Here is a 24,194-nt window from a genome sequence, read left to right on the forward strand (position 1 = left end):
CAACATCTTACTAGTATGGACAGCCACGCCTAGATGGGCAACAGATGGGGTCGTCATGACATGGGTTGTGGCTTGCAAACGCTTCCCTTGGTACAATTGTCGGAATAATTTTATCGTTTGTTGATGGTCTCCTGACTCTCCTTACAATGTGTTTGTTGAATTGGGAGCTGTTTGCCAGCAACTCCCTCGAAGAAGGTAGCTAGCCCATTGGCATTGGCCCTCGTCGGCCGACAGGAACAGCCCAGCCCAAGGGAGATGGGCTTTGTCAAGCCCAAAGATAAATAGGCCTCTAGTAAATGGTATCTCCGATTAAAGATACTTTTAATTTCTGCTCTCATGTCACTTCTCTACCTACCAAAGGAAAGAAACAAAGAAACAAACGTTTTCCTATCCATCCCTATGAAACAACCAAGGATGAAGACGCAATATTGTTTTTCATCTCATTTTCTATCTCTTCTTTCTTTGACGACCTTTTAGTTATAAAGAGGGACGGAACCCGAGGGGTATAATATATATATATATATACCTAAAAATTAAGCTTGATTCCTATTAAAATTAGCTCCTTATTAATTCTTTGACTCCGATAAAATATCATGGATCCAACGTATAGAATGATTGCTTCTGGGCGTAGAGAAATGTCCAAGTCGGCAGTTATGTGAGCTTTTCTTGTTTACATGTCTAGATGATCCACAGCATCACTGGAACTGGAAGTTTCCCAGATTAGGAGAACTGAAACCATTCTAAAAACTCTCATCGGACTTAAATAGAGAGAGAAAGAGAGAGAGAAGCACAATGAAAAAATAATTCACAAAATCGCAGTACTCAGATTCGGTGAAAAACAAAATGGCAGTACAGTGTGTTGTTATCCCTTCCATCACTTATCATCGAGCTCAATACCAGACATGGGTACCTCACCAATTATTTGATCGCCACCATCATCTTCACTCCCATCACCAACATCCATGGAAGATCCCTTGTTGGCATAGTCCACTTTGAAGTCATAATCATCATCCATTGTGTCTCCTGAGATTAATTTGTCAGCTTTTTTTCTTCTCTTCTTCTCAGCTCTCTTCAACTTTGTGTTAAGCATCCCTTCAACTGCATATAGCTTTTCATTTTGCTTGCTAGTAGCAGTTTTTCCCTTGTTCTTCCCTGCTCCATCTTCTTCAGATGCCATGGACACATCGTCACCATCATCAGCTATGCCTTTGGGGTCTTCATCACCTTGGGTTGATGGTTTTGATTCTTCTTCATTCTAATGCATAAATATGCAAAAAAGACAAAAGGAATTAGTTGCCTGTATTTCAAAAACCATGTATCATGAAACTTCCATTTCAATTTAAGTTGCATGTAAATTACATATTTTTCCTGTTCATACTTTTTTCAAAAATATCTGCAGATATAAAGAATGTGGAGGTGTTTTCCTTTCGGAGAGGGGGAGCACCTAAGGTCATCAATGGACTTGGAGGAACTTACCAAGACCGAAAAAATCTCATCGAAATTGAGAGGGCGACTTGGAGGAACTTCAACAGGATCGAGATCATCAATGGACTTCAGGCTTCCGATAAATGAAGATTCATTGTTATAAACCTCATCAATGTTAAATTCTTTCCCAAGCTCAGAAACAATCTTGGCCTCCGAAGGTTCTCCCTGATTCCTAATTGGGGGCATAGTATAAAACGGAATTTTACCTGCAACAAATCAAATAATTAACATTACCTTGTATTCTTTAAATATAATTATATGCTTTCTTTTGTTCTAATTTTGTTTTCTTTGTGTATTTCAAGGGCACATATTCTAAAATAAATGGCTAGAGACACATACCCTCATTCCAGTCGTGCAGAATGATTCTTGCAGCAGCTTCAACATCCACAATGCCACCCTTTTTCAGCTTACCCCTAACAGTAGCCACTTTCTGCAGAAAGTCGTCAACTGAGTCAAAGCTTGGGAGCTTGTACAGAGTTACCAACAGTCTGGCTGGGCAAAGTTTTAGAATTTCCTTCACTGCTCGTATGGGGCAGAGTCAGTTAGTATGGATATTAAAATCTGCTGATAGAAGTTAATATAATAAAACAAGGAAGCTTGAAACCCTATATATACTACTTCCTCTATACTTGGGATTTCTCTTTTTGAATAAAAACATTCATATTACTTACTAATAAATAGTAATAACAATAAAACATCTAAGCCACATAATTTTAAAATTCCAACAACTCTTTCCCAAAGAAATATCAACCAGAATTTTCATTCAATATTTCATCTCATGCTGCAAAGGTAAAAGCAATAGAAATTGATGTCACTGTAGTTTTTTTAACGCTACATTCTCTATTCATCCTATACATATCATTTCAGATGCAAAGAGGCAATGGCTATTCTCTTTGCCTGGAAGAGGAATGCTGGAAACAACATTCTAATCCTACAAAAGTAAACATTTGAGAATGAAGCATTATTTACCCAGGGAAAAACAAACAAACAAACAAAAGAATACAAAATGAGAAGGTCAATCTGTCAATCAGGTGATAAAATACTTGAGACCAATTTGTCTTTAGCTAGGTAGACAAATAAACAATGAAGAACTTGCCAGGGAAACAATCCTTGGTGATCAGCCTAGAGTAAAGGTGCATATGAATTGGATAGCACTAGGGCTGAGCAAAAACCCGCCCAACCCGCAAACCCGTCCCGCCCCGTCCCGACCGGGTTTTTATGTGTATTTTTGCGGGTTCGGGTAAAACTTCTCCAACCCGTGCGGGGCGGGGCAGGTAGCGGGTTTACACATTTTTTCCCTGCGGGTACCCGCCCCGCCCTGATTCTACCCGCCCATTAGTAACCTAACCCTAAAAACCCAAAATATCTCCCACCCACTCCCTATTTTCTCTCATCTCACTCAGCAGCCGCATCACGCCTCGAGGCTCCAACAAGAAAGAATTTTCTCCTTCTTTCCCTCTGATTTTCTTCTTCTTCTTCTTCTTCTCCTTCTTTCCCCCTACACGCAGCTTCCATCACCTAGCTCCCACCCATGCTCTTTCTGCCGACATCCAGAGAGCTCGAAGACGGAAAGACAGTGAGATTGAGGAATCGGGAGAGAGTTGGGATGAGAGTGAAATGGAGGGAGAATCAGTGAGAAAGAGAGATAAAGAAGAGAAAAAAAGAAAGGAATTTACGGTGAGAGAGAGAGAGAAAGATGGAATTATGGACCATGGTTCTTTCCCTCTGATTATTAGGTTCTCATGAATCATGAGGTAAGTTGTGACTTATGATTGATTAATTAAATTTTTTCTCATTTCCACCTAATTTTCTTCTCTTCTTCTCCTTCTTTCCCTCGATCTGTTTGCTTGCTGAGAAAATCTTTGGGAGCGTGGAAGAGAAAATTTTGATGCATTGGATTCTTACCTGACCCGCCTTGCAAAACCCGCGCCTATTCAACCTGCCCCGCAATACCCAAACCCGCGCAGGTATTGTAATTTTTTGCGGGTGACGGGTTGGAATTTCCCAAACCCACAGGGTGCGGGGCGGGTGGAAAAAAGGCCAATACCCGCCCCGCCCCGACCCGTGCCCACCCCTAGATAGCACATATGGTAGTGATCATATTATCAAGTTCCGATAAGTGATAGGAACTTCACATTTCAACCTATGAAATCACAATAGCATCCAGAGCCATTTCAAGGCAACGCAAACAAAAGCAAACTATTAATGAACCACCATTTGAACTCCACCAGATCAGCTTGCCGAAGAAAAAAATAAAATAAACTAATAAGGGGCAAAATGCAGCATATTAGCCGTTCCTTAACCACATTAAAAGGCACTCAAGCAGAATAGCAGATAAAGCAGCCAAAAATGAAGGATGAGTTCAGTCACCTGGACCAACTGGATCATCCAACTTCTCTATTCTTTTGCAATTTCGAAGAGCGATAGATGCATCATTTGCTGCAGAGCTAAGCATTACAACACCAGGGCAGTCCAACAATTTGACATCCTTGTCTAAATGAACTTCTTGCATTGATCTTGTTAACCCAGGAGTAGCACCAACGTTGACAACATGGCACCTCTTCAAACTATTAATGAGACTACTCTTACCAACATTAGGCAGGCCAATAATACCCACAGTAATTGACTTCTTGATCTGCCAAAGATAACAATGCACAGCAGATTATGAGGCCGATACTAAGATGGATTTATCAGAACTCTAAAAACCAAATTCAAAAATATGGCTTAACAATTACATTAAGAAACTTATAGGCAGTAAAAAGAAAAGCTTTCTTGAGTACAACAGGAAAACCCCAAGCAAGCATCTTGTAGCCTAGACGGATGACACATCCTTACTACCAGATAGATGGTAGAATACAGCAAAACTATATTTTTTTTAATAAGTAATTCAATCTTATAAGAAAGTGCAAAATGGCATACCCTAAGGACACAGGAAGTATACAAGAGAGACACCCAATTACGAAGAAGGAGAATACAAATCCAGAAAAACTAGAAAACTAGAAAAGAGACAACTTTTGAAAGCAGCCATCCACCCGTAGAGAGACAATAGTGCAAACCATTAAACACAATCATATGCCTCCAAACTACTCTAGATTCTAAATGGATTATCATCATTGTCATCAATATCATCATCAGAGTCATTACCATTACTTTCATAAAAAATAACATTATTGATAATTTTACTCAAATTAGAACACGGCCAAATTAACAAAAAACCTAACGTGAAGGGACCAAAAAGATTTTGGCCTATAAAATAACCTGATCAGGAGATTTATAAACAAACATAATAGTATAACAACTATGGGAGGCACATGTTTATATCCATTCATACAAAGTAAGTAATAAATTAGACTGGCAAGAAAAAACACCAAGCACAAACAGCATATTCTCATGGAAAATCTTCTGAAGCTTCAGAGAATTTATTGTGCATGCAATATATGTAGGCATACCTCATGGCTTCTTGAGTAATTCTTCAACAATTTAATAAGAGTTTCAGCTCCTAGACAATCACTCGTTTGCAGAAGACTGCTTGGTTTTGCTGCCTTTGAGGACGACTTCCACCCTAAGTTTGATCTCTGCTGTTGTGTACTGCACTTAAATGCAACAGCTGGTAATTCTTCCCTAAGATACTTGAGCCACTTTTCAACAGCTTCTCGAGGGACAAGATCTGAGATACAAGTAACAATTATAAATTATTCAAGCCGAAACCATACGGGGGCGAAACTAGATGAAACATTTCTGTCTTCTGAACATGATATACTCTATGAACATAAAATGGCAGCCAAGATCTGTTTCATTGTTTTTTGATAGTGAGATCCTAACATTCAAAACACTCTCAAGAGTTACGTATGTAGACCCTTGCAACAATGGTTCTCTGATATTTTCAATCAAGCTCTTCTCTTACACATCCAATCTAATTCCACGCAATTACTTTATGCTTCTTTAACTGTTTACACATGGGGGCGCTTTATGCTTTTATTGATATCTTGATTAATTATCAGGAAAACAAAACTGTTTTCACTTTCTACCTTCTTCAAAATTTCTAACATTAAAATCTTATTAAACACCTTCCGCAGGGGGGGAGAGAGAGAGAGAGTAAAACATTACCAATTTTATTCAGAAGCAGCACTAGATGCTTATTAGGACCTGATTTCATCACCAACCTCTCCATATCAACACAACGAGTACCAAGAGGATCACGAGCATCAAGAACTTCCAAAATAACATCCGATGCTTCAATGACTTTTACCAACTCTTTGTAAAAAGCCCTATCTGAATTATCTGTATGAAAAATAAGATATATTACAAGAATTGAAAAGATAATGTAGAGGTAAATTTAAGAGAAAAAAAATAATCTTCCACCATAAGTTCATCTTCAAAAAACATTTAGCCTAAACATACCTCGGTTTTTCCCAGCTCCAGTGGAATTACCACTACCCTTTCCCTCTCCAAAACTTTGTTCTGCAGAAGTTGTTCCAGCCAACTTGGAGATATCATCATCCTCTAGTAACCCCAACTTCCTCTTTTGAGCCTGAAAAAGTAGAAAGGATACCATTATGAATAAAGGATTAAAAGTAGAGAGCTAAAGCAATAACTTGCTATAGTGGGAGCACAAAGGTCTATAATTGATGAACGTAATGGCCAGGAGAGTGAACATGAGGGGGCTACATGACTGATAGGGGGTATAAAGGTATAGAATCCCCTCCTTTGTTTGGTTCCTGAGCAGACAGAAGAAGAAATGATAAAGGGGGAACTTCACTTACCCCCCTATACTTTCGCGCTTTTTGCAGACACCCCCTCATTGTTCAAAACCTCTCACTTTGATGTATCCAACTTTCGTTTCCTTTCACTTTGCCCCTTCCGTAATGATTTTCTGTTAAATCCCAACGGAAAGGGTGAAAAATTACAATCGTGCCCTTATTTTTTATTAAAAAATAATTTTTTTAAAAAAAAAAATTAGGGGTAGAAAGGTCAAAAGCTAATGGTAGGGGGATATTTGAAAGGAAACGAAAGTTTGATACACCAAAGTGAGAGGTTTTGAACAATGGGGGGGTGTCTGCAAAAAGCGCGAAAGTATAGGGGGCGTAAGTGAAGTTTCCCCAATGATAAAGTATTGCCTAAATTTACAAAAAAGGGAGATAAAGAGACAAGGGTTTAATTAAAAATTGAAGAAATTTTAATAAATAATTACGGGTAAAAAGGGTGAAAATGGAAGCACAAAAATTTCATTAAGACTTGGTATCCTCTGCCTTCCAATTCCCCAATTAAAAGGGGCGTTGAGGGAGTAGAGTACATGTCCAAACAGGGGAAAGGGTAACTTCAACCCTTTCTCTCAGCTTTCTTCAACTATGCTCTCCATCCATCGAAATATACCCTAAGAGTTTAATTTGCATAACCAAAACTTAATCTTTATCCAAAAACTAAGCAGAAGGTCAACAAATCTTCCCAGCAAAAAAATTCAAGTGTCATCTTAATGTGATGCATCACAGTTCTAAAAGCTTCAAAACTGAAGAATCTATTTCAAACATATTGTGGACGGTGAACTACTACTTCAATAACTTTACTGATACGTAATTGTCTAAAACATCTCCTCAACTCCTGATACTAAGCTCCAAAACAACTCCTAGATATGTTTTCAAACCATTAAAATAGAGGAGAGAAGCTCCAGAGGAGAGCAGGCATTAACCTCGAGATACATATACAGTTTAACAAAAAAATCAGACTGACCTCCTCCTCATTCCTTTCTATGCTTAACTTTTCAAAGGCAATAAGATCCATATGCAGTTTGGGTACAAGAATGAAAAAGCAAGCACACAAAATCCATAGAAACAAACGCTCAAAATCACCATCATCTGTCATGGGTCGGTCTCAATTACTCCAAAAACGCCTAATCTACACCTTAAAAAACTATTTCAACTACAAAACTTCACCGTTCTAACACAATACAAAAAAAAAAACAAACAAACAAACAATCCCAATCCCACAACAAAGAAAACACCAAGCAATACGAAGGCAGGAGGCAAGAGTAAATACCCTTTCTTTGCGGGCGGCTTTCTTTTGCTCCAACTCCTCGATAGCACGGGCACGGCGGGCTTCAAGAGCCTTGAGCTCCTGTTCCTTGAAGGGCCAATCGTTGGGGATACCAGGGTCCTTCTCCGGCTTCTTCTTGTGATTGACGCCGAGCTTCTTTGCCTCCTTGGCCTTCTTCTGGTGGTGCTGCTTCACCCTCTTTAAGATCTTGTACTTCTTCTTCAGAGGTACCCTCTTGCTCTTGCTCTCTGTCAAAACAAAATAAAGAGTAAAAAACCATATTAATCACCAAGAAACAGCACCCAGAAAAGAAGGATTGTTATGATGTCTGCTTACTTTTGCTCCTCTTCACCATTTTGGTTTGTGCGAGAATAGAATTGGAGAAGGTGAGCGAGAATGTTGTAGGGTTTTGACAAAGGGAAACGAAAATAGTTTTTTAGGGTTTTAGGCTTGCTCCGGAGCTCCATGAGATCTCGTGGGCCGCGCTGGACTGGATCGCTACCCACTCTAGGTCAAAGGCCTGACCTGTGGCTTAACCAATATGTGGATTTCGGGCGGGTTTTCTTGGCGGGGGAGAGGCAGAGCGCTGGGCCAACGTAGCCCACTACGTGGCCCTAAAGGTTTTTTTTTTTTTTTTCACCTAAAACCCTGAACTACCACGCATTTTGAGAATATCCCCAAATTTTAAAAACTTTCAATTTTACCCATGAACTTTCAATTTGATGCCATGTACTCCCTCTGTCAAATTTAAAACGTTAAAATTGATAAAATAACCTTTATACCCCTAATTTTTTTACAAAATTTGAAATTTACCTTTAATTTTTAAATGAAATTTTTTTAAAAAAAATATATGGGTAATTTGGTCTTTTTAAGTAATTTATGTTAGGAGTTAATGGTTGAATTTAACGAAGGGGGTCAATTGAATCAAATTGAAAGTTTAGGGGGTTAAATTGAGAGTTTTTTAAATTTATGAGAGTTCTTCTCAAAATATGGGTCCAAAGTTAAGTTTTCCTTTCTTTTTGTTTTATATAGTTTTATGTGTCAATTGACTTATGGAATTTTTTTTTTTTTTTTTTTTTCACATGTCCACACAAGAGGGGGAGATGAGATTTAACTAGTGATATTCGCTTCATAATGCATAATCTACAGCCGAATGAGCCCCTTGGAGACTAGGGTGTACAAACTAGTATTAAATAACCGTCTTATAACCGCTAATCACTAATAACTACTAACCATATATCTGTATAACCATTTTATAGGTGGTTAGAAAAAAATCGCTAACCGCTTATCTTTATAATAATAATAATAATAATATACAAAAGGACATAGTTTTGATGTTTAATACCAAAATGACATGATTTGATATAGGGTTTTTGTTTTGGAAATAGTCTCCTTGGCTCTCTAACTCTAAAATAGGTCCAAATAGGACCAAAAAAAGCCTCAAGAAATGTTTAAAATGCCCATTTTTAAAAAGCAATTATGCGGTGCGGTTATAAATTCCAATAACTACTGACCATTAGTTATTTTAAAATCACTAACCGCTTGAGGCAAAGTGGTTGCGGTTATGAAAATTCGATAACCGCCTAAAGTGGTTGAGATTAGTAAATTGAATTAATAACCACTAATCGTAATCGCTTATACACTCCTACAAACGAACACCAACTTTAGTGACCCAATACTATACCTAGAATTGGATCCAAATAGGTGCCAATTTATTTTATTTTGTATGTATATATATATATATACATGCAATTTTTCATTGTATGGATTATAAGGGTGCGTTTGGAATTGTGATTTTGAAAAAATAATTTGCGTTTTAAAAGCATATCGCAAAACATAAGGCGTTTAGCATTCCGATTTAAAAAGTACTTAATCTAAAATAGGAAAAAAAATTTGCGATTTTTATAAACAGGTTAGGGGGTGCTTATTTGAAAATTTAAACCAAAATTACCATTTCGCATAACAAATTTATGTTACACGTGAATTTTAGCAAAACTAACGTATACTCATAAGAGTTCAATTATTTTTAATAAACAAATGAAGATAGATATAGAAAATTGAGATATATTATATCAATGTACCCATTCAAAATGTTTTGAACTATTAACTCTATAATAAGCATTGTAAATATTAAATCACCAGTTATTTTAATAATTTAATTTGATAGAAAATTGTTGATTAATTATTTAGTTAATATTCTCACACTTTTTTGCCTTACTTACGCGTGGGCTTGTGATGGTGTCATCCCAATTGTTGCCTGAAAACTATTATTATAGGCAAGACTCAACTAGAGGTAAAAATCATATCCAGTTAGTACGCATAACCTTAACATATCCTCAAGGATTTTGATGGTCATTTTGGATTGGCTATCAGTTTGCGGATGGTATACAGTGGTAAAATTCAGCTTGATCCCATTGCTTCATGTTGCCTCTTCCAAAACTTTGATGTAAACCGAGCATCTTGGTAAAAAACGATAAAGACATGGACTCCATGTAACCCGACTATCTCGTGACCATATATCTTTTCCAATTTTTCCATCCAAGTCTGTAATCTTGAAATGAATAAAATGAGCACTTTTAGTAAGCTTGTTGACTATTATATAGCATCTAGTCTGCTTGGTGGTGTGATAATTGATCAAATGTGTAATTTTATTTTATTAAAGTAAGCATGATCGTACCTTAGTTTGTATACTTTAACCCTCTCAACTAACAACCATTTTTTATAAAGCTCCATGAATTGACAGTTATGACACTTTCCATCAAAGTACCAGCTTGTTACATTTAAGCTACTCAGTTAGAGGTTGCTGTCTATTTGGATGGAAAAGTGGTAACATGTGACCATTATTCTATCAGCCAACCAATAATATCCATCAAATTTTTTATTTTTTATTTTTAAACCAAAGTAATAAAATAATAAAAAAGACTTCAAAAAAGAGAAAAGATAAAAGGGTGGCTGGCAACCCAAATTTAACGTGGGGGTGGCCGTGAGCCACCCCTAACACACCGCGGGGGGGGGGGGGGGGGGGGGTAGCGACCCCATGGTGGCTGAGTTACTTCCATATATATATATTTTTAATATTTTATTGATTAATAATTATAAGTGGTAAATTTGACTTTTTAACTGTCAAAACGAGGTACTTTTGAAAGATATTGGTCATATATTATTTTACATCCAAATTGACCGTCAACACTAACAGAGGCCAGGTTGTGAGGCTTTATAAAAAACGATTGTTTGTTTATGGGATAAAATATACCAAAAAAAGAAGAAGCTCCATTTGATAACATTTTTATTTTTATCTTTTATTTTCTATTCTCAAAATCAAAACATAACAAATAATCAAATAACAGACTAAATTTATTTTTATATTACATCAACATAATTTTTCAAAACCCACACGAGTTTAGAAAAATGAACAAAAAAAAAGAAAAAAAAGAGAGAGAGAAAAGTTTATTTGGTTATTTTTCTCTCCGGTGGATTGAAATCCCCTTAAATCCCCGAAGGGATTTGAGATTCTCAAATCCTTGATCTGGACTGTTGATTTTTCATCCAAAGGTCCAGAACATTCCACAAAAAAAATAATAATAAACTATTATTTTGTTTTCAAAAATAAATCTAAATTATAATAATAATTTTTTTTTTTTTAAAAAAAATAGGGTGGCTGGCCACCCCAGGTGGTGGCCGATCACGGGGTCTAGGGTGGCCGAAGCCACCCCTTGGGGATGGCTTCGACCGGCCCGTGGCGGTTGGGGGTGGCCAAGCCAAATCAATTTTTTTCTTTTTTTTTTTAAGCCCTTGGGGGTGGCCATCCAAAAGGCCAAGGGGTGGCAAAAGGCCACCCCGGGCTCTCAACAGGGGTGGCCAGCCACCCCATTTCTAACTTATTTTTTTTTAAAATTTTTTATTATTATAATTTAGATTTATTTTTTAAAACAAAATAATAGTTTATTATTATTTTGTTAGTGAATTGTTCTGGACCGTTGGATAAAAATCAACTGTCCAGATCAAAGATTTGAGAATCTCAAATCCCTTGGGGATTTGAGGGGATCCCGATCCCAGTCCCGGTAGTTATTTTATTCCGTACCCATGAAAGAAAGGAAGAAAGGAAGGCGAGGCAGACGTTTAAGTTGAAAAAAACTAGGTGCGCACAAATCCAATCCTCCTAATCTCCCACTTTGGTCCACCTCTTATTATTCCTCTTTCTCAGAAGACAATAGGAAAATCTCATCAAAACCATAACCCTAATTTTGACCCCAACATTGTCTCAGTCAAAATTACTGCTCCTTTTTGTCACATTCGTCACTGCTAGCTGCATGAACATTTCATGTACACCCTATGAAGCATCTAAGGGCTCAAGTTTGTAGCTTTTCATAATCTATATACATCTTTTGGGTGTTCTTTGAATTGTGTCAAATTCTTGCCAATTTGAAATTAACTTCATTTTACTGATGAATGCTTGAAGTCAAATCGTTTGTACTCTACAATGAATGATAAGAGGGGGGGGGGGGGGGGGGGGGGTGGCGGTGGGGGTGCGGGTGGGGGTGTGTTTGGAAATGGTAACTTTTTTGCATTTCTATCAGTTGGAGATCTTTACAGAGCAGTGGAAACGTAGTTTCATTTCCCTGAAATTTGTGGTCGTAGAAATTTTGTTTTGTTGTTAGTGTTAGTTGATTTCTTTTGCTGCGTTTTGTACGTGACCTGAATTTCTGTGGGGTTGTGTAAATTGATTATATGATAATGGTCTTGTGTAGAATCTGATATGGGAGCTGGGGCCGTTCAAACTTATTCCAATACATATGTGAGCTATGCAAGGTGTTGATTGAGGAGAGAAAAATCTTACAATGGCAGAATATGTAGCTTCACCATCGTGTGTCAAGCTGCATATGCAGAGAAGTTATTTTCAGCAGAGAGGTTGCATTGCCTGGAACTCGCATTTCAGGATAGCTCAAAGGTCTACTTGTGCTTATTTGCTTCCTGGCTTATTACTCTCCACTTTTGATTTGTGGCTTTTGCCCCACTTTTTTCGTGGGGATAACTTATTTCATCATTTATTAGTTTTTTTGTTTTGTTTTGTTGTTTTTTTTAAGATAAGAGCGAACAGTTATGTAAGTAAAATTCTGGTTGTTGATGACATAAAAGTCTGTTATGCAGGCTGTAAGTTCGGTGAGCTTTTTAACTTTTACCTTGTCTATTTTGGATGTTGAGAAGACAATGAGAACAACAGAAAATAAATTTAGAGTCTTTTATGCTATTTTCACTTTGCCGAAGTATGAAGGCCTCAACTACATCAAGTAGTTCTATTTGGTGCTGCTGAAAATGTGTTTTATTGGGTCATAAACAATGAGAAAGTTATATTATTTAAGATTCTAATGTATATTTATTTTTATTTTTATTTTTATTTTTTCAAAGTGATATTAATTATTATCTTCTTGCAGAATTATGTTGCCATTATCAAGGGGTGTTAACCCTTGATGTATGATTCTAAAACTGAAAATTAAACAGCAATGATGTTAATCTCACCCTTCTGTTCTATCTTTGCAGTTGTAAGAAGTATTCCCATGGAAGCTGTAAGGTTGTCCAGCGCTCAATGTGGAAAATGTGGGAGCTTAGTCATAGTTTATCAAATTTGAAACTAAGTCCTTGTCTCAGGGAGACTTCCTTGAAGTCTACTTGCTTGGGGTCTTTGGTAAACACTGATGGTGCAGCGGCCTCTGATTGGATACCCATTGTCGATCAAGTGCTTCTGATGACCAGTATATTTCTCACCTACACTGCTGGAGTTATTCCTGTTCAGAAGTCTTATCTAAATTGTCCAAACAATATCGACAATGATGATGTGGTCTCTGAAAGCTCAAACACTTCTGGTAGGTAAGGGTAAGCATGTCAAAGATGTCAAGGTTGAAGCATGTTCCCAATACATGGATGGCAAATTTCTTTGCTTCTTTGAAGATAGGAGTGTAGTGCATCTGATTTGTGTATTCCTTCTTTCTCTTAGTTACAAGGGACATCTTACCTTTAATTGCAGTGCCATGAAGAACGATGACCAAGTTGAATCAAAGTATGCCTTAGATGTAGTGAAAAGAAAACTTTTGGACTCTGTAAATGCTCTTGAACATGGCCGTAAGTTGGGGACCAGGATCCTTGAATTTGAAGAACACTATGCCAAGAAACCTTTAAGTTTGAATGCTGTTGCTGAGGGTCCAAGACTGCATTTGCTTTGGGCTTCTTTTCGGCAAGTTGAGGAAGAGGCAGGCACTGTATCTGTTGTTTCCTTTTACTATGGTTACTTTGCAGAACTTTTTCATATTAATAAAAACTGCCATTTTACATGCATAGATGACCAGTCATGCTGGTTTAGAAAACGCTATTGGGAACAAAGAAGAAAAAGTTGGTTCAATATCCTTCTTTCTTTCTTCCTTTTTTTTTTTTTTTTTTTTTTCTGCTGTTTAATGGTAATCTAGATAACTTTCTGCTTATAATCTTTCTGGAAGTTCTTTTGAGAGTTATATGCTTATTTCCTAGTATGTGTGTGGAAGAGAGGGATGGAAGGGCAGAAAAGTATCATTTCTTCCTTTTGTAAGAAAGTAGGATAGATATGTCATTTGCTAATAAAATTTCTGGAAGAAAGTATTTGAGGATGTAAATAATGCCATACATAAGGTGACTGGCCTTGTTATGATGATCCCACTCTTCTTATATATACAACATTAGTCCATCGCTATGATATCTCTTTCTCAAGTTAGTCTATAGTTAGAATATTTCCTAAAGCTGGCATTCATACAAAGAAGACCACTCTCGAACGAGCCATATTTCTTCAAATGCTCTTCCAAGGAAAGGGAGAGCCATCGGGGGGGGGGGGGAATTAACACTTGCGAAAAGATATGACCTCAAAAACCTGCCTTTTGGAAGGAATACATCAAATCTTATCCTCACCACCAACATTGACAGATAAAGATTTAATACTTTTAGTCCTTTGAATTTATTTCCGCAATTTGCTGATTAAATGTTTTGAATTTTGTTTTTCAGGTGAGTAAAATCTCACAAATTTCTGAAATGGCTAAGATGGACAATTGGTCTGCAATTTTTCCTGAAATCATGCAAAAATGCTGTCAGCCTATATGCATGGCATGGCTGGAAAAGGAGCTTCACCTCAAAGAGAGTGATACTAACAAGGTATTTTGGGAAGCTAAATGTATCGCCTTGTGTTTCATAATTAGCATGTTGGATGAAATGCCTTTGTTGTTCCCCATCTTGTCAGGCACTTGCCTCTCTGATATTTGAGAAGTTAAAAGGCGATGACACCGTTTTACAGAACATCAGAAAGTCAGGCAAAGAAGATCTGTATGCGGAATTTTTGTGCTTTCTAAGTTTTGGTTCTCTCAGGTAGATTCAGTTTTTATTGACTGCTGTATGTGGTTGTTTCTCTTCTAAAGAAGTTAACCAATCACTTGTATTGTACCAGTTATTGAATATTTCTTGCTTAAGTTCTCTTTTTGGTATTCCATTTATCCACTGCAAATTCAATCAAGCATTTTGTAGAATACTCCCTCCCTCCCTATATTGTGATTGTCTTGAGAAAGCATACATTTTAAGAAAGTGACATTAATGACTTTAACCATTTACTTTTGTTTATTTATTTTCATTATTACCTTCAAAATTGGATTAGGTTTTATTGTGTATAATGAAAGATGGTGTTGTGAGAAAAAGTATAAAACTTTAAATGCTATTGGCCATGGACAATAATTTTGGGACAGCCAAAAATAGAAATCTGGTCTACAAATTTGGGACCAAGGGAGTGTGCTTTTCCTGGGTACGTTCAATGGGTACACATGCTGCCAGCCAGAAAGAAAAGAAAGAAAAGGACACATGCAATCTGCATGTGTCTCACATATATCCCTTTTTAATTATTGAAAAATTTAGTAACTATTATATTTGTCTCTACGGTAAATTGTATTTTTGTATTGGGATAAATGGAGTACAGAGAAAGAGGATTAGATTTTCTTCATAAGAACCAGAAGACAATGAAAAAGCAATGCAGTCCTTCCTCGATCGAGGAAAACAATTTAGAAAAAGAATATGAGGAAGATGCCACTAAGACTAGATACTAGAGCCTCAGGTAATAGAGGCCTTCTACAACCCTTCTTGATCTTATCCCACAAACATCTAATAATTAGCCTGTGGGGTTAAAAAGAGACTAGCAACATGGATTCATTCTCTCCACAAGAGGGCTACTTGAAATTCTTAGATTTGTGCGTTGTTAGAACATCTTGTGAAAGTCGGGTAAATCTAGGTGTCCAGAGGATGTAAGACTTAATTGTGTCTCATGGCATATTAATTGACTTCCAACAACCACCGGCAGCATAGTAAGCCCACCCACATTATGGTGTATGGCCACCTTATTACCTTCCTTTCCAGCTTGAAAGCCTTCCTACCTGACTAGCTGATCTCTCCCAAAGTTGAATTTCAAACAATTTTAGTTATCTTCCCGTCTCCGGTAACTGTCTGAATGGCATTATCTCATCTTGCCCTTCCACTCCACCAGTCAAAACTTGAAGGAAGACCTGAAATAGGAACCTCATTATGATAGTATTAATTACCAAGGAATGTACTTGTTTTCTTTACATTTTCTAAACTTTGTTGGGATTTACAATGTGCAGGCAGTAACACGCATATATTTTTATGTGATACTCAGTCTTCTATTTTATTTTTATGACTACTATTTTTTGAATTTGAATGTGGGTAAATAGTTGGTATCATTGGAGTTTCGGATCCTTAGGTCTCGTTGAATAACCACATTGTAATAGGCATTCTAGCAACAGGAAAAATCTGTAAAATGAATGGAGCCTGTGGGCATCAGGAGCCCATTTGTTAAAACAGAAGGTTGTTTTCAAACTCTCCCTTGACCCTCTCTTCTTTACTCTCTCTCTTTCTCTCTCCCTTTTTTGGTGAAAATATGTCTAATTCAAGTATAGTAATGGAGGTAGCACATAGTGTTGGTGTTAAGAGTAGGATTGCCTGAAGACTAGCTGATAATGTGTCTTAACAGACCATTTGCTAGAATTACTTTAGTAGCTGCTGATAACGTCTCAGATTCTTTCCATGCTTTTACCTGCATGTTTGTGCTGCAATTTATTATCCTGCCACATTTGTGTTACATATTATTTTGTTGCTTGTTTAGAGTGCATTTAGGGGAGGCTTTGAGATTAATGTCACAGCTTGCTTTTGCATTCCATTTTTTTAACCAAACTGTAAGTGATATTTTCACCTTTAATGTGCCTTCATTTGCCTTTTAACAGGGAGGGCTGCAGTTATGACAATAGCATATTTATTTTGCACGGAATTTCCATATTGGAAGATTTGGTGATAACATTAGCTGATGGGATTGCAAGCATATTTTTGGAGCTTATTTCTGTTGATGGCAATTTGTCAAATGAAATGAATAGACTGGGTCTGGCATTATGTACTTTGTCGACCCGGGCACTCCAAAAATTACGCAATGAGGTAATGTTTGTGAGCTTAGAATAATGAGTGTTCTTCTGACTCTCTAATTTAGTATTTGGTGGGCAAGCTTGTAACCATGGCAATACATTTTATATTCCAAATTTCTTTTTTGAAACATATTTTCAATTTAATTTTTCCATACTTGAGCTAGTTATTGGTCAGAGTACTAGAGGTATTGACCTGTACTTAGGCACCACACAGGTTCATAGTTCAGACATATGATAATATATCCTTTAGATAGAACTCTGCTAAATCCAATTAAATCTTATGTCCTGAACTACTTCCAACAGTTGTTGCCACTGTACTTGAGGCTGCATTTTTTGTTTTTGTTTTTATTTTATTTGCTCTTCAGTCATCTCTCACCACCTTGACCTGTTCTCTTTGAGCGTCTTCTCTCTCTTTCTCTACCCTTCCACCCCCACTTCCATTTTTTGGTTTACTACAGAAGTCTTCTCCTGGTTTTACCTTAACCCAACCTACCTGTTGTTGCTGCAAATTGGTTGTTATTGCCTCTAACAGAGCCAACAACTTTTCCTTCTTTTATGCACTTGTGCTACCTTACGATTTTCATTAAATGTATAAGTTCTTATACTGCTACATATATGTGCTGGAAAGAACTGGGTTCTGTTCCCATTACATTTCACTTGGGATGTTTAGTAAATAATGATTATAGGAGAGAACTGTTACTTACATATCTTATAGTATTTTGTGTGTGTGTTCAAGGTTTGGTGGCGGAAATTTTGGGTTTTGTGGGGGGTGGCTACGTTTCAGCGGAGCTATATAGGTGAAGTATAGTTATATAGTAAATCATTCTATGTACTTGATATGTTTTTGGGGTTTTTTTGTTACTTGTTAAAAATATATATATTTCTTGGGTTTTGGAGGCTGAGAAAAATGAATTATTTTCCTGGAAAAGGAGGGGGGGTCGTTGTTCAAAGGGGGAGAAGGTATGAGATTTCACATTGTCTTAAAAAAAAAATTCTATGAATTTATTTATGTTATGTTATACTACTATTTGCTATATGGATTTTAGCCAAAAAGTCCCTCACGACTTACAAGCATGCGTCTTTTAATAGGTGGCTTTGAACCAGTGGCTGTTTCAAAATGTGGAGGCAATTGTATCAATGTACGAGGATCGCTTTGACCTATGCACCCTTAAGAGCCAAGTCATTGAGGTACCAAGAAATAGCCAGACACAGAATTATAGTTGGTGGAAGAGGCTTACCCTGCAAAAATCTGAAACTGTGTCATCTCGAATGCATCAGATTTTGATTAGCCAATTTTCCATGTCTGTAAAGCGGACGAAGGAGTTAAGGGCCCTGCAAGGATGGTATGTTCCTTCTCTTTGCCCCATATCTTTTGGCCCTTTTATCCGTAGCACATAATTGCAACCATCAGTGGGAAGTGCACTGTTGCTTGAAATAACCATTGCAATTGTTGGAGATGTGAGAAATTAGTCACTATTGTCATTCATTTTTATTGTACCTCTTTAACATTGATGGCAACCTTCTGTGCTTGTTAATCCATGATGGAGAGTTGTTTTTAATAGGCCGCTTTGGTCTAAAAGAGGCTGGATTAAGATGAGATTTGCTGTGAAGTATTGTGTGACCCTCTCATTCTAGTTATACTTGCCTGAGTATATTAACAAGAAGTTTTATCATGCGCTGGTGAGGTTCATGGATTTGAATTGAGGTGACCCAATACATCGTATGTTGGAGGATTTCAGACCTAGAAAGTTTTATCATGTCTAGAGTTTGACTTGGGATAGTGCCAGTGAGAGTACACTAGTTGGTGCTTGCATAGGTTCACTCGAGGAAGACCAGCGACTTCATGAATAAAAAAATTGATGTCATTCCATTAGTTATCTTGCTTTAATTTTTAATGCGATTTTAACCACTTGAGGGAGCAGATAATGATTTGTGTACCCCAAATGGTTTTGAATCTCAGAAACGTTGTTGTGCTTTCAGTTTCTCTGACCAATTTAATTTCTGTTCTAATATAGAGAAAAGTACACTTTACCCTCCAAAGTTTGGGGCGATTTTCAATTGGACCTCAAATGTTTCAATTTTTGCAATGCACCCCCCCAAATTTTCAAATTTTTGCAATTCGACCAATTTTATCTCAAAATTTCTATATTGCCCCTAATTTTTTATTTTTTTAAAAAAATCTGGGGTGGCTACGCCATTTGTCCATTTTTGTACCCAATTTTTTTTTTCTTATAAAAAAAATAAATAAATAGGGGCAATATAGGAATTTTGGGATAAAATTAGTCGAATTGCAAAAATTTGGAAGTTTGGAGGGTGTATTGCAAAAATTGAAACATTTGAGGTCGAATTAAAAATCGCCCCAAACTTTTGGGAGGTAAAGTGTAATTTTCCCTCTAATATATCCCTTTGGAGATTATGGGAGTGGTCTTTTGGGCAAGATTACTGTGCCAACTTTAGAAATAAATGTGTCTATATGCACATGCACCTATGTAGTATCTATGCAATTTAAGAAAACTAGTGATTCTTCCTTAAAGCTGGAGCAAATGACAGGAGTTGGGTACCCTTCCAATCTATTTTTTGCTACATTCTTCAAATATTATTGCTTCTTCACAGGTGGTTCTGTGGTCAAATAAGATGGGTTTGCCTTCTTAATACTGTTAAATTTATGTGTTGCAGGAGATATTACTTCAGCCTATTGCTTGAGTTATCTGACATCAGCATGCCCTTGATTAGAGCTGTTATTGACAAAGTCAGCAATGCCATCTCATTCTTTCTAGTTTGCTTGATTGGGAGGTCATTAGGACTTATCTATACTGGAATTAGGCAGTCACTGCGATGGAAGTGATTATGTAAAAGGGATATTTTTGTTGTTCATCGAGTTTTTGCCAATCAAAAGAATGTGATTTTGAATCTTTCAGATTGAAATCTTCAATTCTTTTTCCCTGGCCATTTGAGGCTTCCCTTGATTAATAAATTTGAGAATCTGAATCAAATTTGAGGTTGGCATCATTTTTGGTACAATCAATTGGTATCAAATGGACCCTATTCCAGTTTGTGAGAATTAACTGAAAATTTAAGAATTATGCATACTCCCACGTTAATTTGTACAACTCTTACTACAATTCTTTTACAAACTTACGTAGTAGTTTTACATGATTGCTGACACGGCAAGTATTATGTAAATTGTCACGTTAATTTGTAAGAAATTTGTAGTACTTCAAGCAACATTCTTAAAGAAAAGAAAGGGAGCATGTGTTAATTATTAATTTGGGACACGAGTAATGATCAAAGAGTAGTTAATCAATCATCTACCTAAATATGTCAATAATAATTGTGCCTAAATTGGTGCTATGTGTTCCTTACGTGCAATTTGTGAGAAAATGACAGGCACCTATATCTATGCTATTACTTTTCAAAAGATCACAAAAGCAAAAGTTCATTTGGGTGGATAATACTTGTGCCCTACCATCTTTACATGATAATCTCTTTTGTTTAAGAAACTTCTGATTTATAATGCTAATCAATTCATGGTGTCCACACCTTTCTATAAAAGCAAAGTTCCCCACTTTCAGGTTTCACCTTTTAACTTCATGGCCTAATTACAAGACTACAATTGCATGTATCTCCTTCTCAGAAATGCAAGTGTTTATTTTCAAACATACTTTTTGACGTAGTAGTGAAAATTACTATTGACTTTTGAATGCGCAATGGTGATTTTCACTGCAGCTCAACTCATGAAGTCCCAAGAAATTTACTATAGAATCTCATCTAAACTAAGAGTGAGGGTTTAATTAAGGAGAGAGAGGGAATGGTACCCACTTTTGTATATAGCTCATATGCCTAATTGATCTCTAATGGGCCAAAAAATTATTAAAGAAGTGATATTAGAATCTCAAAGATTGTGCAGTACAAGTAAGCAATCTAACTTATATGTGAAAATTAAGTCTAAATACTTTGACAAACCCTGCAGGTCTGAAAGAATTAACGTTTTGGATGATGCTTTTTTTTTTTTTGTTTTAAAGAATAAAAAAAAAGTATTTTGGTATGACATACAGGTAAAATTAATTTTAAATATTTTGTGTTTTAACGCTCAAAGCCAAGTTAAAAGCTAGAAACGATTTTTAGGTGATCTAAACGAAAAAACCAAACCGGCTTCTAGAGGTATTTTTCATTGAGAAGTTCATGTTAAGAAAATTAGCAGAGAAAAATAGAAATCACAAGAAAAGAGGAGGCAAAAGGCCTGATTACAGGTTGATGAACCATCACTATCCAAACCCTAGAAAGAGAAAAATAAAAAATAGAAAAATTGTACTCTAAATTCTATGCTAAGGAATGGACATCTTTCACAATCAAAATTTTGAATACATAAATAAGATACCTTTTTTATGTATCATTGTAGTTGTACATGCAATTGGAAAAAAAAAATGTTTGAAATTATTTTGTGTCTGAGTGGACCACAAGGTGGTCTTGTCCACTTTCCAATCTTTAAAGAACTTTATTGCATGATTGCCTGGTGAAAGAAACACAACATCAGACCAGTCAGGCAAATGGGAACTGTAGTGATTTGATGTCGATAACGAAATCTTGATATGCAATCGATTTCATTGAAGAAAAAGTGGGTGGAAATTGAAGAAAAAGGAGATCTTTCTTTTATGGATTCTTCCTTGAAGCCTGTGGGTTCATATGTCAATTATCCAGTAAAAAGTATGTAGGTTCATGTGTCAATTGTCATCCCCTAGCTAGAAAAAAATAATAATAATAATAATGTATCAATTGGTCTTTTTTTTTTCTTTTCCTCTTTCCTCTTTCATTTTGTTGTTAATAAGAAACTGTGTTTAAACCAAAATAATTTATTTCATATTAGGCTGGCACAATTTAACCCTCATATTCTGAATTGGGATTTACCAAGATCATAACAATCTATTACGTTTTCATGTAGACATCCATAACGGCCCACTCTTTGGGAGTTTTCGTTCCGAATCTTATAGCCCTTTTTTACTTTTTTGGCGGCTTTAATACCAATGTTAAGTAGCTAACCAATACGCTAAAAGCTCTAGAGCTGATTGAACACGGAGAGTTACGCCCTTAAACATATCCCATAGAGCTCTAAAAACCCTAGGGGGCACTATTAAAGGAATCAACATACCCAATAGCCTCCTGAGTCCTGATCTCGGATTTTTGTGGATAAGTACTATAAAAAATAATGAGCCTATTGCAAATTGTATAACATTACGTGCTGATTGATTTTAAATTCAAAAGGTGTTCTTGACATTGTATTGTGTATCAAAAGGATACCACCAAGTCAAATAAATAAACCTAGCTACTCTCGCATGTTACCCTATGTAAGTGTTGATTTGATTTCCCGATTTCAAAATGTGTTGTTTGGCCTGTGTTTAAAAAAAAAAAATAAATAAAAAAAAAAACCTAAGACATTTTTCCATTTCAAACTGTACCCATGCATTTTTACTGCACAAAAACATATATATATATATATATATATATATATATATATATATATATATATTCATGTTTTTAAACCGTCATTTAAAAAAAAATAAAAAAAAATTCAAATGGCACATTTCACGACCAATTCGAGGAATCAAATGAGGTGTGTTGAACAAAGTTTGCAATGTCCTGTGGCCTGTCGGCATAGAACAAGCATGCACGTAGCAAGGGGTTGCTCGAATTATTGGTGGAAATGGATTAAACTTAATAAGTATATATATATATATATATATATATATATATATATATATATATATACTCTTTGCCCTCCTCAATCATCTACTCTTTATGTCACCAATAAGATAAAGTATGCAGCCAGAGTTACGTGTATATATATATGTGTGTGTGTGTGTTCATCCCATGATCACTCGACTTTATGACTCAAGCAATAGCTATCTTTTCAACTCTATCTGCGCATGCACTACAATTCTTTTATACAAGAGAAACAAAAGCATAAATTAAACAAAGAAATATCTCTCTCTCTCTCTCTCTCTCTCTATTTGTTCCTTGCATTATTTGCATACTTGTAATTATCTCTAAAGTACTATATCACTCCAAAAAAAAAAAAAAAAAGGAGATTTGACTATAATTGTTTGAATGGTGGCCCAAAATTTAGGGGCATTATTATCATTAAGCAAGCAGGATCCTCAATCAAAAGGTAGCACTGGGGTACCATTTTTTAGCGTAGAAAATTGGGTGGCACCATTCCTCTTGTACATATTTGAGAAATTATAGAAATTTTGCTTTATATATATATATATATATATATTTGAAACCTTGAGGGGTTCCACAAGGTTGGTGTTCTAGATTGTTATTTCAGAAAAAAAAAAAAAAAATGACATTTTGATCTGATGTCCCTAATTGCGTATTTCATGCATGTAATACGAACAACTTATTGCAGCCAATCTCATTTGGGGATCGCTATTCCCTATAGTAATCTAAGTGCGTATATTGATCATTAATCCAAAAGACGTACCCAAAAAGGGCACAAATATGTTAATAATTTTATGTCATACCAATTGCAGCTATAGAAAAATCTTGAAATGAAATTGATGCTATTGCATTATTGTCCAAATGCTATATACCACCATTGACACCTAATTAGAGAGCAGCTTTTGGGTGACTTCTCATGGAACGTACAGCAGGCTTTTTGATGGCTTCCAATCTTCTTCCTTTTTTCTAAAAAAAAAAAAAATTCTTTTGTTTTTGGTACGTTGTATTAGACAGTCCAGATCAGCTCTGACGTGGCTTTTCTTTCTTTTGAAAAGTGGTTGTCAGTTGTCATCTAGGGTTCGTTTTAGCAATGGACACATGCACGATTCAGCAGACCTAATTGATTTACCATTTAAAGGGGAACACTCCCAACTTCCTATATATATTCCAGCTGCATATATGCTTTTATAGAAGTTTTGAGGAAGACAAACTTTTTGAAAGCTCTTCATAATACCTATATTCTAATGCTTTCCCATTGCCTTTCTTGGATGAGATCTCTTGGGATTTCATCAAAAAAAAAAAAAATGTAAATTTTAAAATTATGGAATTCAGGCAAATCCTTTCATCGAACGGCTGGAAAAATGACACATGTTAACAATGTGTCAATTTGTAGAAAAGCTTTGGGTTAAAAGTTGTCTTTTGTTTTTTTGAAATAAAATTGTCTCTTCAAAAGTGAAGAAAAAGCCTTTTGAAAGA

The 24,194-nt window shown here is 36.1% G+C and overlaps 2 protein-coding genes across 4 annotated transcripts; one reads left to right on the forward strand and one right to left on the reverse strand.

Moving 5' to 3' along the window:
- Positions 1-784: 784 nt before the first annotated feature.
- Positions 785-7,956, reverse strand: NSN1 (GTP-binding family protein). Its single transcript, XM_059577229.2, has 9 exons — positions 7,852-7,956; positions 7,519-7,763; positions 5,887-6,016; positions 5,593-5,766; positions 4,935-5,152; positions 3,856-4,120; positions 1,825-2,004; positions 1,477-1,691; positions 785-1,255 (listed from the first exon to the last, which is right to left on the reverse strand). Exons 1-9 carry the CDS (start codon positions 7,868-7,870, stop codon positions 875-877), a joined length of 1,827 nt encoding a protein of 608 aa, XP_059433212.2. The 5' UTR covers positions 7,871-7,956; the 3' UTR covers positions 785-874.
- A 3,627-nt stretch (positions 7,957-11,583) lies between these two features.
- Positions 11,584-19,998, forward strand: LOC132165700 (phosphoglycolate phosphatase). 3 transcript variants are annotated; one of them, XM_088511851.1, is made up of 9 exons: positions 11,584-11,653; positions 12,264-12,463; positions 13,054-13,380; positions 13,508-13,760; positions 14,539-14,685; positions 14,771-14,895; positions 16,809-17,013; positions 18,090-18,343; positions 19,677-19,998. In XM_088511851.1, exons 2-9 carry the CDS (start codon positions 12,354-12,356, stop codon positions 19,843-19,845), a joined length of 1,590 nt encoding a protein of 529 aa, XP_088367977.1. In that variant the 5' UTR covers positions 11,584-11,653; positions 12,264-12,353; the 3' UTR covers positions 19,846-19,998. The 3 variants fall into 3 exon arrangements, with proteins under 3 accessions (XP_088367977.1, XP_059432345.2, XP_059432347.2); XM_059576362.2 differs by lacking the exon at positions 11,584-11,653 and adding an exon at positions 11,663-11,868; XM_059576364.2 differs by lacking the exon at positions 11,584-11,653 and adding an exon at positions 11,663-11,868 and having other exon boundaries at positions 13,538-13,760.
- Positions 19,999-24,194: the final 4,196 nt, after the last annotated feature.

Source organism: Corylus avellana, chromosome 11, assembly GCF_965113065.1.
Source record: "Corylus avellana chromosome 11, dhCorAvel1.hap1.2, whole genome shotgun sequence".
Classification (NCBI taxonomy): domain Eukaryota; kingdom Viridiplantae; phylum Streptophyta; class Magnoliopsida; order Fagales; family Betulaceae; genus Corylus; species Corylus avellana.

Bases quoted from the DNA above. Each gene is read 5' to 3' on its own strand.
- NSN1 (XM_059577229.2), bottom strand. The intron at 2,005-3,855 runs GTGACTGAACTC...CCATACGAGCAG, and splicing joins GGATGATCCAGTTGGTCCAG to TGAAGGAAATTCTAAAACTT. The intron at 1,692-1,824 runs GTATGTGTCTCT...GATTTGTTGCAG, and splicing joins TCTGCACGACTGGAATGAGG to GTAAAATTCCGTTTTATACT.
- LOC132165700 (XM_088511851.1), top strand. From the start codon at position 12,354: ATGGCAGAATATGTAGCTTCACCATCGTGTGTCAAGCTGCATATGCAG. The intron at 13,381-13,507 runs GTAAGGGTAAGC...TCTTTCTCTTAG, and splicing joins AGCTCAAACACTTCTGGTAG to TTACAAGGGACATCTTACCT. The intron at 18,344-19,676 runs GTATGTTCCTTC...TATGTGTTGCAG, and splicing joins TTAAGGGCCCTGCAAGGATG to GAGATATTACTTCAGCCTAT.